This window comes from Delphinapterus leucas, chromosome 9 (assembly GCF_059928025.1).
Source record: "Delphinapterus leucas isolate spDelLeu-1000000601 "Yukka" chromosome 9, BTC_Dleu_Yukka2, whole genome shotgun sequence".
In the NCBI taxonomy this organism is placed as follows: Eukaryota; Metazoa; Chordata; class Mammalia; order Artiodactyla; family Monodontidae; genus Delphinapterus; species Delphinapterus leucas.
Window position 1 is genome coordinate 49,578,467 of NC_143137.1, and position 20,426 is coordinate 49,598,892.

The following is a 20,426-nucleotide window of genomic DNA, read 5'->3' on the forward strand; positions in this document are numbered from 1 at the left end:
GGAGATAGAGGTCTGAGGAGCTAGCCCCCTGGGTGATCCACAGGAGACAGAGGCAAGAGATGGGAGGGTGCAAGGTGTGACAGAGTCCCTTAGACACCTCATCGAGCTGTATTTCTCCCCTTTCTGCTCTTGAGGGTGGTATTGGCTGTGGTGGCTTCAGGTAACTGCTAGTCCATGGGGGGGCCTCCTCCTTCCTTCGTGTTTCCCTTAAAAAAACCTGCCTTCACCTCTTAGGAAAAGTCTCATTCACTTCTCTTCAGAATCTCACGGGCTGATGCCTTCTACTTGAGGGCTTTAACTATGGACAGCATTCTGTTTGCAGTCATCCTCCTTCCTAAATCTTCACATAAAATACAAACAGTTCTATTTTTCGTCAAGAATTCACTGCATTTTGAACAGAGATCACTAGGAGTTTATACCTTTTAAAAGATGAAGCAATATATAAATTCAACTTGTCTTTAGTGAGAGGAAAGTACCTTCAGAGTAGTATATATATTCCTATATATACTGTGTATTTTACTTCATTAACAGCTAGCCAAGTCCAGGCTTGCAGTGGGGCTAGAAAGAACTTACTGTTAAAGAGTGAATTATGTCAGTCATCCTAAGTATTTTCAAATGCTAGTGATTCACTTTGGTCACAGACAATTCCCTCCTAAGTAACATATCTCAGTACGAGAGCAGACGCGTTGTTAGACGCTTCTACAAGAAATGTATATAATTGTCATGTCATGTTCTAAGTGATGTGTTTCTAGAAGGTTTTGTTCAAATTGATGTTTGTCTCAAGTCAAATTTTAAATTCTGAGGAAAGCTCCCTACTTCATCTATCTCTTCATTATTATTTAACGAGTGCCTGTTATCTAGCAGTGATAGTAACTAGAGAACACAGTTGCTACTTTTCTGGGAAGTCTGGTGAAGGGGTGTAATTGCAAAGACATACCCAAGAGAAAAATGAACCAAAAGCATAAATCTATACACAGTGAAGTGGTAAAGAGACTGGTAAAAACATCTTTTGCCTCAAAAATAACTTGGGAGGCATTCAGGAAAGTGAGCTGAAATGTCTCCTTCAAAACAAATATGGTTCTTTCAGTGTTCACTGGCACTGATGTGTATAAGCAGGTGGTAAAGCCACAGGAAGGTACATGAATTACAAGGAAAACACAAGGCCTGGGGAGAACAACAGTGGTAAGAGCAGAGGCAGATGGAAACACCTGCATTTCACAGTGAAATGCCAGGCTGCAATGGGATCCTCAACTGTAGGTCATAAAAGTGTTGAACAGCCTGAGAGGTAAAGTGAAAATGGGAGGGTTCCTTGGGGTGAGCTCCCCACTGTGAGACTAGCAAAAAGGGACTTAGAAACCACATAGAAACATGGTGTGTTTAGGGGACACAGCAGATATGCATGCAGAGCTTGCCTGAAAACTAAGGGCAAGAGGCCAAGCAAGGGCTTGTTAGAGAAGTGATTGGACTGATAAAGGAGGTGAGGTGCAAGTTTCCAGGACCAGCACGTGGTTGAGAGGCCACCTGGAGGTGGAGGTGCATGTGTCCTTGTGAAGAGAAGGGCAGGTGAAGGACTCTCAGCTGGGCGGTGGGGTCTCTCCAAAGAACCTGTGAAGTGAGAGAGCCCATCCAACAGAGAAGTAGTTTTAAATAACATCCTACGGTCCAGGGAAAACAGTCTCAGGCTGGCACCAGTCAAGGAACACCTTTCCTAAGCTCCTACCACCCATCACCCTCAGCTCCAAGACGGCTGGCTGTACAAGCAAGGGAGGAAGAACTGGGGAAGAAGAGAAGCTGGCCACACACACCCCTTTCCACTCAGCCAGGCTTTGAGGCTGCAGCAGGGATAGGCGGGGAAAAACTAAATTTCAGTTTTTGAGAATTAACCCTGGCTATATTTATCAACTGCTGCACTGGGATGACCAGAGAGGAATTTTTGTCTTGATTATCTAGAAGTCACAGGGTCTGTCCCAGGTTTCACCCAGCGTGTAGGGGAAGAACTAGTTCCCTAGAACAGCTTAGAACAGGCTGGAGGGGGTGGGGGGCGTGGTGGGTGGGCAAAGGGAGCAGAGCTGTTTTCTAACTCCACTGTCTATCATGTGATGTTCCGTGTGATGTTACATAGGTAAGGCTACAATGATGGTGGGCTGTCTGAGAAGGGCCAAGGCATGGCGCAAATGCCACCTGGGGCAGTTCAGGGCTGATCAGGGCAAGACCTGCAAGGGTGCCCGGGAAAGTGTCAAGTGGCTAAAGGTCTGTGGAACCTCCAGACCCGCCTGGAGCATTTGTTTGCCAGGCTTGTGGGCTAGGACCTCAGCAGGGCTGAGCAGAATTATGTTCCAAGTGAAAGAAGGGAGGAAGCACAGGCCACAGGAAGAATCCATCCCTTCAGCCTAGCTTCTGGAGTTCATCTTTCTACACACCCTTTTCACTGCTGGTGAGTGTGGTTATAGAAAGGAGCCAAGGAGGTTATCCTACTCGGCCTGGTCAAAGATGCAAAGTGGGCTCCTGGACTGCCCCTTCAGCATGGCATACCAGGAGACTGAGTGAGGACTTGTGCCCGAGTCCCAGCTGACTGAGGGTGATATGCCTGCAGGGGCCAACCTGGCTGCTTCTGCAAATGGTTGGTTGGTTGAGGATTCCTGGGTTCAGGATGCCAGCCATCTCTATCCCTTGCAGACACAACAAAACCTGCTAGCAAGTTTCTGGATGGGTGTCTGTGAGTTTAACCAGATGTAATGTTCTGTGGACTGATTCCTTTGTCAACCAAATAACCACATCCACAGTTTTAAAAAAACATGTATTTTCATATATCAGATTTACTTAACGGTAAGGCACACATACACAAAATTCATTCTCAACACAAACTATCAAAAGCCGTAAAATCTACCTTAATGCCAAAATGGTACGGCCAGGATATTCTAACTTGCTTACCTCGTTTCTAGGTTCAGAGGTCTTTTCTGCCTCCCAGGCAGGTTTATCTGCTACTTTATTTTCATCTTCATTCTTCTGCTGTAGTGATTTCTCCCTCTGGGTTGATGCTCTTTGCTCATTTTCCTCATGCTGGGACCTGTGATCCACAGCTCTTAGTACCTCATTCTCCTATAAAAGGACCCCCAAAATGTGCTAAGTACAAATCCGCGTTTCATCAATTAAATCTTTAAAACCGTTGTGTACTTAACTGCTCAGTGATCAGGAAAACCCACAAGTCAAAAGCTACGTTATCAAACATTTAATTCTGAAACAAAGGTCAGTTTTGTGTCCTGTCCTTTTTAAGAACTCACTGTGAGACAGGCTGTTCTGATCTGGATAATTAAAATTATATGCATTTATAAAGCCCCTGGACTTCAGGGTGGGTTAGAAGAGCTGACTTCACTTTATACACTTCTGTACTGTTTGAATATTTTACAACAAACATGTATTTCTTTTACAATCAGGAAAAAGGTAAATATATTTTTATTTTGAAAAAATAAAGTTAACAAAGCTTAAACTAGCATCTCTGATATTTTCAACTAATTTACGCAGATGAGTCCTTCCACCTTTAACTGAGGAGACAAAAGGCAAGAGAATTTTTCTGAACATTCAAATAGTTATCATTTAGCATATACTGAATATTCTGATACTTTCAATTATATTAAAAGTTCTCTGTATAATGTTTCCCCTGTAACATAACATCAAGGCCTCTTAAATCCTTTCAAAGGATCTATTTTTAATTTCTTCCAGCAACAAAACACACTGGACTAATAACTCGAGGACAGCACCACTGCCCCCCACTCTAAACCACAGAAATGTTCATCTTAAAAAAAAAGTGAAGGTCAAAGAAATGGAAATCCACAGATGCCAGAAACAAGGAGAGAAAGGAAGAGCAGAAAAGGAAGTTGATGTGCTGGTGGCCCACTTGGTTTTACTTGCTTCTCTGTTCACTGTACCAAACTATACAACAAACTCAGCCTCCCTCTTGACACTGTGGATGCTAGTCTTCCTGCCTCAAATGATCTCTCCGTTCAAGTACTTGATCACAAGGAGCTCGTGTGCTCAAGAACATTGCTTCTGCTACCCTATCCTCTTCTGCGTCAAGTTGTTTCTTGTCTATCAGCTAATTCCCGTCAGCCTACTAACACAATAACATCTCCCATCTTGAAAAGTCCCTCCCTTGGTCCCACATTACTCTTTAGATCCCATCCCATTTTTCTGCTCCTCCGGAGAGCAAAATCCTCTAAAGAGTCATCTGGACTCAGTGCATTCTCTCTTGAACCTATTTCAATGAGGGTTTGTCTCCACCCCTCCACTGAAGCAGCACATCAGAGTCCCCCAAGGCTACAGTTCTCAGTCTTCAACCTATTTGACCCATCAGCAACATTTCACTGAGTTTACTCCCTTTTTCTGGAAACAGGTTCTTCACCTGGCATCCAAGTACCTTCTCTCTCTACTCTCCTGTCTCACCGACTACTTCTCCTTTGCTGATTCTTCATCTTCACCATATAAACATGGCAAATGCCCCAACGCTCAGCCTCAGGCACAGCAAGCACTCTTTCAACTTCCTCCCCCATTTCCCCGTTCCTGCTGCTTGTAAGGTGCTCCCTCTGCTCACCTCCCCCCATCTCTACCCCTCCCAGCGCCCCGGTCCCCCTTCCTTCAGGTCCCTGTTCAAATATCACCATCTCACTTTTCTTTCCTAAGTACTCTATAAAAAAGCACACCCCTCCCATTAATATCAGTCTCTTTTATCTTGCTTTATTTTTTTTCCGATAGCATTTAGCACCAGCTGATATATTTGTTTGTTGTCTATCCGACTAGTATGCAAATTCCCTGCGGGCAGGGACTCTGCTTGGTTCCTGCTATATGCCCACTGCCTACCCCTGAGCCTGGCACACAGTAGACCCTTAGTAATAGCTGTTGAATAGATGAACTCCCAAACACAACACCCTAAGACTTTGGTAGGGATCTGATTTCTGATGGGTGAGATACCATAATCTTGCTCTTTCCTGCAATTAAAACACTGATTCCTATCTAAATTCAGGGAAGAAAGGAAAAGGTAGACTGGTCATCACTCTTTAACCTCAGTCTTTTGCCAAGGGAAGGTTTCTTTTGTTAAACCTTAAGAAAATCTAACTCAAAATTCTAGATTCCTGAGGCAGCTAACTTTGTTTACAAATAAATTTGCTGTTGGTGGGCACTGGAGCTTCTTATCTCTAATTCACATGATCTATTTTAGAGCCATGAAGCAGGGTCCCCTTAATCTGTAATATTTGAGTTAACACATGTGGAGACACACATGAACTTGCAAACATAAGAATGTTATCTTTAACAATATATAAATAAACAATAACAGAGGGAACAGGTGGCTAATACACAACTAGATCAAGCCCATAAGGAAACTGATCCAACTTTTAGAGTGTATGAGAGTTTGGTAACAAAAGTATGTAAGATGGGCCTGCCTAAAAACTCGGGAAGAAGAGAACGGAAGGTAGAGAAATTCTGTACGACTACAAATCACATGGCAAGAAGCAGAAAACAGGTTAAAGGACTTGTCTGGTGGCACAGTGGTAAAGAATCCGCCTGCCAATGCAGGGGACACGGGTTCGAGCCCTGGTCCAGGAAGATCCCACATGCCACGGAACAACTAAGACTGTGCGCCACAACTACTGAGCCTGCGCTCTAGAGCCCGTGAGCCACAACTACTGAAGCCCGCACACCCTAAAGCCTGCACACCGCAACTAGTGTGCCCATGCACCGCAACTGCTGAAGCCAACATGCCTAGAGCCCATGCTCCACAACAAGAGAAGCCACTGCAAAATAAGAAGCCCACGCACCACAATGAACAGTAGCAGCCCCCGCTCACTACAGCTAGAGAGAAAAGCCGGCGTGCAGCAACAAAGGCCCAACGCAGCCAAAAAATAAATTTAAAAAAAAAAATCATAAATGAACGCTAAAATTAGGGAATAAAAATTTGATGAAAATAAGATAAACAGTCTCAAAGCGTCACTCCACAGATTACTTTTTAAACACAAAGAAAAAGATAACACTTTAGGAGAAACCTGGCAAACACCATCTAAACCAAGTGGTCAAATCTATCATCACAATATGGCGATAAACCAAGATGCCTCCTGATACGATATGAAGGATACAATACCACGTCTGTGGTATTCATCATCTCAATGTAATGAGGAAACATCAGATAAATCAAAATTGGGAGCCACTTTACAAAATAACTGATTGATGCTCTTCCAAAACTTAAAGGACAAGAACTGAAATACCTTTTCCAAATTAAAGATAACTTACGAGATTTGAGAACTAAACGCAATGTGTGATCTTGGGTTAGATGCAGACCCAGGAGAAAAAGTAGTTTACACAGGACGTTACTGGGGCAATAGATAAAATCTGAATATGGACAACAGATTATAGTCTTAAGCTTATGTTAAATTTTCCTGATTTTGATTAATTGGTTATAGAAAACATCATTTTGTAGGAAATACTATACACAATAGCTTCAATTCATCCTTAAATGTTTCAGAATGAAATAATTATATGTGTATAGAGATGTAATTATAAACAGGTAACTCAAACGGGGCAAAATGTAAACAATAGGTAAATCTAAGTAAGGGATATATACTATTCTTGCAACTTTAAAGTTTGAAATTATATCTGATTAAAGCTATCCCAAAAATCCCTACATAGCAAAATCACTTTGGCCAGGGCAACAGCAAAAGGTAGACTCAGGAAAACTATTCTTCCATTATAATTTCTGTTCATCTTTATTTTTCCCCCAAAGTATATATAGTCATATCAACTGCTTTACTAATTATTTTCACCTCTTCCTTCCCAACATTTAAATTTATTTCATTTTCTTGTCTAGTTGCTTTGATCATGCTTCCAGAATACTCTTCAATAACAATGGTGATACCTGACGTAAAAGAGAACACTCTTCGCCCCTCTATTCTCAATAGTCTACTACTTCACTACTTCACTTCTGACACCGGATGTGTGGGTCTTCCATACACCTAGCAATCCTGTGACATCAGCTGGGTGTCCTATAATTTAACTCAGTTCTGACACCATCTAATTGGGGATAATATCAGATCCCACAGCTTAAGCGCTCGGTCTCAAAGACGCCACCTCCCCCTTCAGAGGTCAATTCCAAGTCCAGGTTGTCACCTGTGCCTCCCACCAAGTGCCTATAAATAAAAGGTCCCCACAATCCCTCCTCCTCCAGTTTAATTTGCCAGAGTGGCCCACAGATCTCAGGAAAACAGTTTACTTACTAGATTACCATCTTATTACAAAAGGACAAAACTCAGGAACAAACAGATGCCTAAGAGCAAGGATTGGGGGAAGGGGCACAGAGCCTCCATGCCTTGCATCACTCTTCCAGCACCTCCACGTGTTCCCCAACCTGAAAGATCTCCAAACCCCACCCTTCTGGTTTTTTATGGAGGCTTCATTACACAGGCATGGTTGATCAAATCATTGGCTATTAGTGACTTAACTCAGTTTTCAGTTGCTTCCCCAGAGGTCTGGGAGGTGGGGTTTAAAATTCCAACCCTCTCATCACTTGGTTGGTTCCCCTGGCAACCAGCCCCCATCCTTAGGGGACTCTCCAAAAGTCACCTCATTAACGTAAGTCAGGTGTGGTTAGAAGGGGCATGTTATGAATAGGAAGACACTCCTTTCACTTTTATGGCTCTGGAGCTATTTCAGGAACTGAGGACTGAAAGACCAAATATTGTAACAAAAGTTGCTCCCATTGCTCTTAATGCTTAGGAAATTCCCAGGTCTTTGATAGCTCTGCCAAATGGGGACTGGGGGGGAGATGAGGACCAAATACACACACCTGACATTCTTTATTTTTATTTTAATGTTTCACCAATAAGGATAACATGCAGTTTTATTTGAGATTCAACAGTCTTTTTTAAAGTCGTTCATTCAATCAATACATATTAAGTGCCAAATATTGGGTTGGCCAAAAAGTTTGTTCGGGTTTTTCGTAAGATGTTATGGAAAAATCCAAATAAATTTTTTGGCCAACCCAATACTATGCTATTGATAGATGCTGGGGATACAATAGTGAAAAAAGAATTCTAGACTGCCCCTTCAGAGCTTACATTCTAAAGGGAGAGGGAGCTCAAAATACAAGTGAACTAAGAAAATTTGCAAGTTATGGCAAGTGAAGGAGAAGAGGGGGCCCTCCTTTAAAAGACTGGTTAGGGAAAGCCTCTCAGGGGAGGTGATATTTTAGCTGAGATCTAAAAAAAGAGAAAGAGCTGTGTACAGAGGAGAGAAATGAATACATTCCTGTTACCATAACGTATTTGATTAGTTTCTTAATGATGGATATTTAGATGTTTCCAGTCATTTCTTAAAAAAAAAAAAGATATTAAAATATCCTCACACATACTTATTTGCACTCATGTGCAAGTAGAATAAATTCCTAGAATGTATGCTAGGTCAACAGATAACTTGTATTTTTCATTTGATGGAATGTTTGTGGTAACTTACAATAATCCTACCAACAAAAGTGCCAGTGTGATAGATGAAAACTGGCATCTCGCTGTAGTTTTAATTTCTATTTCTCTTATTATGAATGAGGTTGAACATCTTTCACAAGTTTGAAAGCATTTTTATTTCCTTTTCTGTGAACTATTTGTGGTCTTTTCCATTTTCCTATCCGGGTCTTAGTCTTGATCAGTAGTAGCATAAAATTTTTACTCACCTTCTCCCATTCAGTCTCCGATCGATGCACATATGAAACAAGTGGTGACTATGAAGACAGTAGGGGAGAGAATGCCTGAGTACGCCTAAGGATGGAGGCATGAGGAGCAAAAGGGCCAAGGGAGGAAAGTCACAGTCAGAGCAGGAATCTGAGCTTCCTCTGCAGCCACACAGCAAGGGGCAGAAGAGGCAGCGTGAGAGCTGGGGCGAGTCACCCCAGTGCTGAAAGCCTGGTTTCAGAAGAGGGCCCTTTCTGACACTCCAAGCGTCCGTGAATAAGTGGCTATATGATATATCACCCAAACCAGTCCATTTCTGAGAAGGTAAGAGGGTGCTATTAACAATTAAGCTGGACAACAGGCATAAACCAAGACTGTCCCAATGGCCACCCTATCTACGAGGGCACAGGGGAAGAAGACCGCGTGACTGTTAAGAATCTTGGTGGAAGAATAAAAAGCACTGACTGAATGCCAAAGCCCTGGGGAAGACAGATACTTTAACTTGCACAGCCTTAGTTATTCAGTGAGTATTTTTTTTAGCTAGTCCTTCACTTATTCATTCAACAATCATTTACTGAGAGCCTACTATAAAGCCAACAGAAACAGGTGTAGTAAGAAGTGACGGACGAGAATTTCCCCAGGTCAGCGTAACGCACATGGTGCTGTGCAACCCAGACGACAGCCCTAAGCTGGGCCTTTACAGAATGCCTCGCCTACCCAGGGCCACCTCACCTAGGGCCACACACTTCCCAAGGCACCCACATCCAAGGACTGAGCAGGGAGGGCCCAAAGGCCTGGCCACCTCGGCCCATCACGGGATAACTGTGATATGCCACTTTAGCACCAGAGCTCGTGGCTTTGTCAGCCTGCTCTGCAGCTTCACTTCTGCCTCTGTCCAATGTGCTTTCTTATACTTCCTTCCACAGCTGTAAATCCCAAAGGTATTCCCTTAGAAACATCCTGCCCACTAAACTTGGGCTCAGAGTCCCCTTCCCAGAGAACCCAATTTGTGACAGTCAGTAATCTGCAGGGGGGAGAGGGGTGCAGACACCAGGATCTCAAGGCAGGGAGGGGTGGAGGGTCCAACATTATAATATTTCTATTTAGAAAGTGAAAACGGCCTATTGCACTTATAGTATAATTTGCACAGTCTGCAAGGCCCCACGAAAGCCTTGCGGCTAGGAAGGCTCAGGTCCAAAACAGGCTGAGTAAAAGAGGCCCATCCTACTCATACCAGCTATGTGACCTTGGGCCATTCTGACCCTCAGTTTCCTTGTCTGTGATGTGAAAGGGTAATATTTCTAATTCACATTTTAAGGAATTAGTTGAGAAAAAGCATTTTATACATTTTAAGATGCCGTATAGACATTAATCACTACTCCTTTCTACTGCTTTTTGATTCTGAAGAGTTGCAATTAATGACTAACTGGTGACAACTCAATCAAAACCCCAAGAGAAAGTGAGTCCAGCCCTTAGTAGCCAGTAATTACTACCTCTTTGCTCTCTTCTTTTCCTGTCTTCCTCAACTCAATGACATGGAGCTGAAATAGACGGTACATGTGTTTTATAAGCACTGTTGTATATACTGGAGATTTATGGCCCCTGCCCTTAAAGAATGGGTTAGCTAAACCCATTATTAGGTTACTTTTTATTTGTGTGTAGGTAGGTGATTTTTACTCTCGTGGGGCTGGGACTCAATTAAAAAAAAAAAGGAGAAGAAGAAAGTTTCCACGCTCACCACAGGAAGCCATCATAAACTTGTGAGCTGGGGTGCTTCATCACAACTAAACACCCAGGGACTTGTACTGAACTGGCAGCTGCTGGTAAGGCAGGCCCTGCCCACCACAGCCCTGGCTGTTGGGAGCTGACCCACCCCATCCTCTGCATGGATACAGAACCTTCTCAGTTTGGGCCCCTTAGCTAAAACTGGGTTCTTCTGTCTCTAAAATCCCATGGCTTCTAGGGTTTCTCCTATTACATTTCTTCTGCTCTACGTAAAATTACAACTATTTGGGTCTCTTCTTTCCTACTGGGCTGTAAACAGCTTTAAAATTTTTTTATTTTATTGGGTTGGCCAAAAAGTTCATTTGGTTTTAGGTAAAAATAAAACACACTTCATTTTCACCAAGAACTTTATCGAACATATTCATTAACCAAACGAACTTTTTGGCCAACCCAATATATTATAGTTGATTAACAACGTTGTGTTCATTTCAGGTGTACAGCAGAGTGATTCAGTTATACATATACATGTATCTATTCTTTTTCAAATTCTTTTCCCACTTAGGTTACTACAGAATATTAAGCAGAGCTCCCTGTGCTATACAGTAGGTCCTCGTTGGTCATCTATTTAAAATACAGCAGGGTGCACATGTCAATCCCAAACTCCCTAACTATGCCTCCCCCCACCCTTCCCCCCTGGTAACCAGGGCTGTAAGCTGTAAACTTCTGACACCTGTCCTGCAGCTGTGAACTCACCTTTGCCACCAACACAGGGAGCAGAGCTGAGCCTGGCATGAAGGTTTTCTGAGACAATGAAGGTAGTGGGAAGGGGAAGAAAGAAGCAAAGCTGGGCTTTTCTGCTCTCTTTGCTAAGTCTCTGAAGCTCCTGATAACTGGCAACATGATTTCTGAGTCTGTACTTACTCTACTGTATTGGGACCTGAATAGTATGATGGAGAATTTGACCCTGAAAACACTCTTTGTGAACAGTCCCCAGCTGGCTTAGCTGGGCCTTTCATTTAGTCATCTGGGGTAGGAAGGACTGAGACCTGCTGTGACCTTCAGGGCTGGATGGACCTTCAAAGACAAACAACAGTGCGGGGCCTATGAGAAGGATGACATCAGAGGGACAGGGGTGAAGGCCAAAGAATTCTCAGGCCCATCTCTAGGCTGGAGGCAAGCTGGAGTCATCAGGTCTAGAGAGAAGCAAGGAGCCAGGTAAAGAGAGACTGTGACCTGTTTGGCCCGGGTGGTATCTAGGAGCAGTTTATAATAATTAGAGCTCACACTTACTGAGCACTCACTGTGGGCCAGGCAACACATACATGATCTCACTTAAGTTGCCTGGCATCCCTGTAAGGTAGGTACTGTTGTTATCTCCTCTTACAAAGGAGGAAACTGAGGTACAGGGAGGTTAAGCAACTTGCTTTAAGTCACAGAGCTAGTAAGTGACAGGACCAGGGTTTGGCTGCAGGTGTTTTCACTTGATAGCCAGCGCTTGGACACTGCACTGATTCTTGTTTGCCCCTCCAGGTCCCCGCGTGTGCCCCAGAAGCTGACCCCTGCAAACTCCGGGGCTCCCAGCAAGTTTCACCAATGGGAGGCTGCAGCAGGACACTGGAGGGGGCTGGGGAGAGGAGGGAGAAGCCCGGGCATTCCTCCCCGTATGCCGGGCTCCGGTAGTCACCGGGTGTCCCAACATCCCGGTCCGCTCCTGTGAGGAGTCATTCACTGAAGACTCTTCATTTGAGCCACTGGGGTGAAGCGTGCCTTCGGCGGGGATGCCAACTGCACAACCACCCATGCTGGCTCCCACTTGCTTCACACAGTTGAGAACAGCAGAGGTGGGAAGAGCTCATGCCGCCCAAATAAAGCAAGTTCCTCTCTGTCTGAATAGCACCTTATCAGGCAGAACAGCTAGCAACAGTGCAAGGCGCTGATCTTATTTGGATTGCGAGTCCAACAAACCAATTGAGAAAAAACATATCATGAGATAATTGGGGTTAAATACCGACTGGATATTTGGTGATAACAATTTTTTGTTGTCTTTTTTAGATGTGGTAATGGCATTGTGGTGATGTTTAGAAGAGTCCTTATATTTTAGGGATATACACTAAAATATTTGTAGAAGATTTTGGGAGTTGATGAAGGTTGTGGGAAGAGTGAGAGAGGAACAAAACCAGGCTTTCCTCTTCTCTTGGCTAAGTGCCTGCAAAGAGCTGGTACAAGAATCACAAGAAATGATGTCTGGGACTTGTTTCAAATTAATGGGGGGAGGGCCAGGGGGAGTGACAGATGACCTAAGACTGTTAAGCTGGTGACAGGGACGGGACTCCATTATCCAATCTCCACTCTCTCCCCTTATTATATGTGCTGGAAACTTTCCACCATAACATGTGATATAGACTAAACTCACTTCTGAAGGCCCCTGGAGAAGACAGGGAGGCAGCTAGAAAACTGGCAGGTGTCCTCCACGTGGTCGAAACAGCCATGCAATGTGACTGCCCACCAGGAGAAGCTGGGTATGAAAATAACCAGTTTCTAAACAGGAGCCTCAACACCTAGGACACAAGGGCATGAACGCCAACCTGCAGGCTTTGATTTTAAAAGGAGCTGCTTCTCCTGCAAGTCACCCCTGGTGCAGGCTGAGGGACCGGGAGAGGGTGGGGCAGGGGAGCAACAGAGATTCACTTATGATTCATTTAAGGCTAGATTACTCCAGCAGGCAGGACAGGCCAACTGGCTTTCGAAATGCATGATGTTTTTGTATGTTCTTTATAATAGAAAATTTCAAGCACATAAAATAAACAGAAAGCAGAATACAGTAAGCCCTCCAGGTGCCCATCACACCCAGTGGCAACAATTACCTGCCATTCTTATATCACTAATACTGCCACCCCCTCCCCATCACTCAATTATTCTTTCAGTTTTTAGGCAGGATTTACACCGGCCAGAAATGCATAAACTTTAGCTGTACAATTCTGACAAATGGAGGCACCCATTTAACTCCCACCTCAACTGTGAGGTAGAACACTTCTACCTCCCCAGAAAGTTCTCTGCTATTCTTACATTTTTACCTTAGCATTACCTGTTCTAGAACTTAAGCACGAGTTAATTTTAAACTGCACTTATTTGCAAGTTAGTTCTGCATTCATAATTAGCTTTGGGGGCATGCTAGTTCCCCAACCCCAGCAAGGAACTAGAGAGATCTGGCTTTAACTTTAAAACAACAGCTGGCGTCCCACAGTGAGAGACTGAGCGAGGAGGCTGGAGCTGCTGCTGGACTGTGCGCTTGAGGGATCTTGGTTCCCAGGCCGGAGGTCGGGCCCGAGCTCCTGTGGTGGGAGCTCTGAGTCCAAACCGCTGGACTAACAGAGAACCTCAGACCCCAGGGAATATCAGTCGGAGTGAGGCCTCCCGGAGGTCCTCATCTCAGCACCAAGACCAGGCTCTGTCCAACTGCCTACAAACTCCAGTGCTAGATGTCTCAGGCCAAACAACCAGTAAGACAGGAATACAGCACCACCATCAAAAAAAAAAGAAATAACAAAAAAATTTGTCACAGATGAAACAGCAAGGTAAACCCCTATAAGACCAAATAAATGAAGACAAATAGGCAACCTACCTGAAAAAGAATTCAGAGTAATGATAGTAAAGATGATCCAAAATCTCAGAAACAGGGCTTCCCTGGTGGCGCAGTGGTTGAGAGTCCGCCTGCTGGTGCAGGGGACATGGGTTCGTGCCCCGGTCCAGGAAGATCCCACATGCCGCGGAGTGGCTAGGACCATGAGCCATGGCCGCTGAGCCTGTGCATCCGGAGACTGTGCTCCACAATGGGAGAGGCCACAACAGTGAGGGGCCCCGCATACCGCAAGACAAACAAACAAACAAACAAACAAAATCTCGGAAACAGAATGGAGAAAATACAAGAAACATTTAACAAGGATCTAGAAGAACTAAAGAGCAAACAAACAGTGATGAACAACAGAATTACTGAAATTAAAAATACTCTAGAAGGAATCAATAATAATAACTGAGGCAGAAGAACGGATAAGTGAGCTGGAAGATAAAATGGTGGAAATAACTGACAGGGAGCAGAATAAAGAGAAAAGAATGAAAAGAATTGAGGACAGTCTCAGAGACCTCTGGGACAACATTAAACGCACCAACATTCGAATTATAGGGGTCCCAGAAGAAGAAGAGAAAAAGAAAGGGTCTGAGAAAATATTTGAAGAGATTATAGTTGAAAACTTCCTTAACATGGAAGAGGAAATAGTCAATCAAGTCCAGGAAGCACAGAGAATACCATACAGGATAAACCCAAAGAGAAACACACTGAGACACATATTAATCAAACCATCAAAAATTAAATACAAAGAAAAAATATTGAAATCAGCGAGGCAAAAGCAACAAATTACATACAAGGGAATCCCCATAAGGTTAACAGCTGGCTTTTCAGCAGAATCTCTGCAAGCCAGAAGGGAGTGGCAGACCATATCTAAAGTGATGAAAGGGAAAAAGCTACAACCAAGATTACTCTACCCAGCAAGGATCTCATTTAGATTGCACGGAGAAATCAAAACATTTACAGTTAAGCAAAAGTTAAGAGAATTCAGCACCAACAAACCAGCTTTACAGCAAATGCTAAGGAACTTCTCTAGGCAGGAAACAAAAGAGAAGGAAAACACAATAACAAACCCAAAACAATTAAGAAAATGTAATAGGAACATACATATCGATAACTACCCTAAATGTAAATGGATTAAATGCTCCAACCAAAAGACAAAGAATGGCTGAATGGATACAAAAACAAGACCTGTACATATGCTGTCTACAAGAGACCCACTTCTGACCTAGGGACACACTCAGATTGAAAGTGAGGGGATGGAGAAAGATATTCCATGCAAATGGGACTCAAAAGAAAGCTGGAGTCGCAATTCTCGTATCAGATAAAATAGACTTTAAAATAAAGACTATTACAAGAGACAAAGAAGGACACTACATAATGATCAAGGGATCAATCCAAGAAGAAGATATGACAATTGTAAATATATATGCACCCAACATAGGAGCACCTCAATACATAAGGCAAATGCTAATAGCCATAAAAGGGGAAATCGACAGTAACACAATCATAGTAGGGGACTTTAACACCCTACTTTCACCAATGGACAGATCGCCCAAAATGAAAATAAATACGCAAACACTAGCTTTAAATGACACATTAAACAAGATGGACTTAATTGATATTTATAAGACATGCCATCCAAAAACAACAGAATACACTTTCTTCTCAAGTGCTCATGAAACATTCTCCAGGATAGACCATATCTTGGGTCACAAATCAAGCCTTAGTAAATTTAAGAAAACTGAAACCGCATCAAGTATCTTTTCCGACCACAATGCTATAAGACTAGATATCAATTACAGGAAAAAAACTGTAAAAAAATACAAACACACACACACACAAAAAACACAAACACATGGAGGCTAAACGATACGCTACTAAATAACCAAGAGATCACTGAAGAAATCAAAGAGGAAATCAAAATATACCTAGAAACAAATGACAATGAAAACATGACCACCCAAAACCTATGGGATGCAGCAATGGCAGTTCTAAGAGGGAAGTTTAAAGCAATACAATCCTACCTCAAGAAACAAGAAAAATCACAAATAAACAACCTAACCATAAACCTAAAGCAATTAGAGAAAGAAGAACAAAAAACCCCCCAAAGTTAGCTGAAGGAAAGAAATCATAAAGATCAGATCAGAAATAAATGAAAAAGAAATGAAAGAAACAATAGCAAAGATCAATAAAACTAAACGCTGGTTCTTTGAGAAGATAAACAAAATGGATAAACCATCAGCCAGACTCATCAAGAAAAAAAGGGAGAAGACTCAAATCAATGGAATTAGAAATGAAAAAAAAGTAACAACCGACACTGCAGAAATACAAAGGATCATGAGAAATTACTACAAGCAGCTGTATGCCAATAAACCGGACAACCTGGAAGAAATGGACAAATTCTTAGAAAAGCACAACCTCTGAGACTGAACCAGGAAGAAATAGAAAATATCAACAGACCAATCACAAGCACTGAAATTGAAACTGTGATTAAAAATCTTCCAACAAACAAAAGCCCAAGACCAGATGGCTTCACAGGCGAATTCTATCAAGCATTTAGAGAAGAGCTAACACCTATCCTTCTCAAACTCTTCCAAAATATAGCAGAGGGAGGAACACTCCCAAACTCATTCTACGAGGCCACCATCACCCTGATACCAAAACCAGACAAAGATGTCACAAAGAAAGAACTCTACAGGCTAATATCACTGATGAACACAGATGCAAAAATACTCAACAAAACACTAGCAAACAGAATCCAACAGCACATTAAAAGGATCATACAACATGATCAAGTGTGGTTGATCCCAGGAATGTAAGGATTCTTCAATATACACAAATCAATCAATGTGATAAACCATATTAACAAACTGAAGGATAAAAACTGATGATAATGTCAATAGATGCAGAAGAAGCTTTTGACAAAATTCAACACCCAGTTATGATTAAAAACTCTCCAGAAAGTAGGCATAGAGGGAACTTTCCTCAACATAATAAAGGCCATATATGACAAACCCACAGCAAACATCATTCTCAGTGGTGAAAGACTGAAACCATTTCCTCTAAGATCAGGCACAAGACAAGGTTGCCCACTCTCACCACTCTTATTCAACATAGCTTTGGAAGTTTTAGCCACAGAAATCAGAGAAGAAAAAGAAGTAAAAGGAATCCAAATCGGAAAAGAAGAAGTAAAACTGTCACTGTTTGCAGATGACATACTATACATAGAGAATCCTAAAGAAGCTACCAGAAAACTAAAAGAGCCAATCAATGAATTTGGTAGAGTAGCAGGATACAAAATTAATGCACAGAAATCTCTTGCATTCCTATACACTAATGATGAAAAATCTGATAGAGAAATTAAGGAAACACTCCCACTTACCAACTGCAACAAAAAGAATAAAATACCTAGGAATAAACCTACCTAAGGAGACAAAAGACCTGTATGCATAAAACTATAAGAAACTGATGAAAGAAATTAAAGATGATACAAACAGATGGAGAGATATACTATGTTCTTGGATTGGAAGAATCAACATTGTGAAAATGACTATACTACCCAAAGCAATCTACAAATTCAGTGCAATCCGTATCAAACTACGAATGGCATTTTTCACAGAACTACAACAAAAAATTTCACAATTTGTATGCGAACACAAAAGACCCCAAACAGACAAAACTATATTGAAAAAGAAAAACGGAGCTGGAGGAATCAGACTCCCTGACTTCAGACTATACTATAAAGCTACAGTAATCAAGACAGTATGGTACTGGCACAAAAAGAGAAATATAGATCAATGGAACAGGATAGAAAGCCCAGAGATAAACCCATGCACATACAGTCACCTTATCTTTGATAAAGGAGGCAAGAGTATACAATGGAGAAAAGACAGCCTCTTCAGTAAGCGGTGGTGGGAGAACTGGACAGCTACATGTAAAAGAATGAAATTAGAACACTCCCTAACACCATACACAAAAATAAACTCAAAATGGATTAAAGACCTAAATGTGAGGCCAGACACTATAAAACTTAGAGGAAAACATAGGCAGAGCACTCTGTGACATAAATCACAGCAAGATCCTTTTTGACCCACCTCCTAGAGAAATGGAAATAAAAACAAAATAAACAAATGGGACCTAATGAAACTTAAAAGTTTTTGCACAGCAAAGGAAACCATTAACAAGACGAAAAGAAAAGCCTCAGAATGGGAGAAAATATTTGCAAAGGAATAAATGGACAAAGGATTAATCTCCAAAATATATAAACAGCTCATGCAGCTCAATATTAAAAAACCAAACAACCCAATCCAAAAATGGGCAGAAGACCGAAATAGACATTCCTCCAAAGAAGACATACAGATGGCCAAGAAGCACATGAAAAGCTGCTCAACATCACTAATTATTAGAGAAATGCAAATCAAAACTACAATGAGGTATCACCTCACACCAGTTAGAATGGGCATCATCAGAAAATCTACAAACACAAATGCTGGAGAGGGTGTGGAAAAAAGGGAACCCTCTTGCACTGTTGGTGGGAATGTAAACTGATACAGCCACTATGGAGAACAGTATGGAGGTTCCTTAAAAAACTAAAAATAGAACTACCATATGACCCAGCAATCCCACTATTGGGCATATACCCAGAGAAAACCATAATTCAAAAAGAGTCATGTACCACAATGTTCACTGCAGCTCTATTTACAATAGCCAGGTCACGGAAGCAACCTAAATGCCCATCGACAGATGAATGGATAAAGAAGATGTGGTACATATATGCAGTGGAATATTACTCAGCCATAAAAAGGAATGAAATTGGGTCATTTGTAGAGGCCTGGATGAATCTAGAGACTGTCATACAGAGTGAAGTCAGAAAGAGAAAAACAAATACCATATGCTAACACACATATATGGAATCTAAAAAAAAAAAAGAGGTTCTGAAGAATCTAGGGGAAGGACAGGAATAAAGACACAGACACAGAGAATGGACTTGAGGACACGGGGATGGGGAAGGGTAAGCTGGGATGCAGTGAGAGAGTAGTAGTGACATATATGCACTACCAAATGTAAAATAGATAGCTAGTGGGAAGCAGCTGCATGGCACAGAGAGATAAGCTCGGTGCTTTGTGACTACCTAGAGGGGTGGGATAGGGAAGGTGGGAGGGAGACGCAAGAGGGAGGGGATATGGGGATATACGTATACGTATAGCTGATTCACTTTGTTGTACAGCAGAAACTAACACAACACTGTAAAGCAATTATACTCCAATAAAGATGTTAAAAAAATAATAAAAGAAAACAACAGCTGGCAAACCAGGGCACTAGCCCAGGTCCTGCTGCCGAAGCAGGTAACTCTGGCCCTGTCCATGAGCTCTTCTGGGCCTTCAATTCACAGAAAGGCAGTTTTCAGCCAGGCACCCCCTCCATTCACACGTTGCCGGGTAGTCAAAGGCCCTGGGGGAGGAACACCGTGGCTGAGGTCAAGCTTGGGCAGCACAAGTATCACCTGGAGGTCTTCTAAACTGCAGAACCCAACCCAGGCCCCACTTGAGAGGCTCTGATTCAGCCAGTCAGGGGTGGGCCCTGAAATCTACATTGTTAACAAGCAACCCGGTAATTGATACAGTCACTGGGATGAGAAACTCAGCTCTAAAGAAAGGCTGAGAAGCTCTTCCTTCAGATGAGCCTTCAGGCTTCTGCCTCCCCAACACACCCAAGGCCTTCTTCATGACCTAGCAGTCTTCCGTTATGTCCTCTGGAAGACAGGACTTTCCTGGGGATTCAACCCCCCAGCTCAGGGGCACTGAGAGCAAATTATCAGTTGAATATTTATTAACATGCCAGGAACGGTCCTAGTCCTTTTACAGCATTATTTAATCCTCAAACTCTCCCAGAAAGAGGTTAATATTCTCCTTTTACAATTTGGATACCACGGCTCATGGAGGTTGCCCAGGAAGAGACGGAGCTGGGATGGGGTGACGACGAGTTTTAGGTGTCAGCGTGGCCAGGCTTTCGTACCTAGAAGTCAATCGAACACTAACCTAGGTGTTGCTGTGAAGGTATTTTGTAGATGTGGCTAACAGCTGCAACCAACCAGGTGACTTTCAGTAAAAGAGATTAACTTCTGTAATCTGAGTGGGCCTTATCTCATCCAATCAGTTGAAAGAAAGCCTTTAAGGGCAAAAGTGAGGTTTCCCCGAGGAAGAAATTCTGCCTCAAGCCTGCAGCATTACCTCCTGCTGGTGGTTTCCAGCTGCCCTAGACTCTGGATGTGCCCAGCCTCCACAAACACGCTAGCCAATTCCTTGAAATAAGTCTCTTAAAAACACACACACACACACATACCTCATACTGGCTGTGTTCTCTAGAGAACG

At 42.6% G+C, this 20,426-nt stretch overlaps 1 protein-coding gene across 1 annotated transcript in view; it reads right to left on the minus strand.

The window, feature by feature from the left end:
* NFE2L3 (NFE2 like bZIP transcription factor 3) overlaps positions 1-20,426 on the minus strand; it is a 37,567-nt gene that overhangs the window by 10,674 nt on the left and 6,467 nt on the right. Inside the window, exon 2 of the mRNA XM_022584764.3 lies at positions 2,932-3,099. Within this exon, the coding sequence (XP_022440472.2) occupies positions 2,932-3,099 (168 nt within the window). The remainder of the gene's footprint in view (positions 1-2,931; positions 3,100-20,426) is intronic.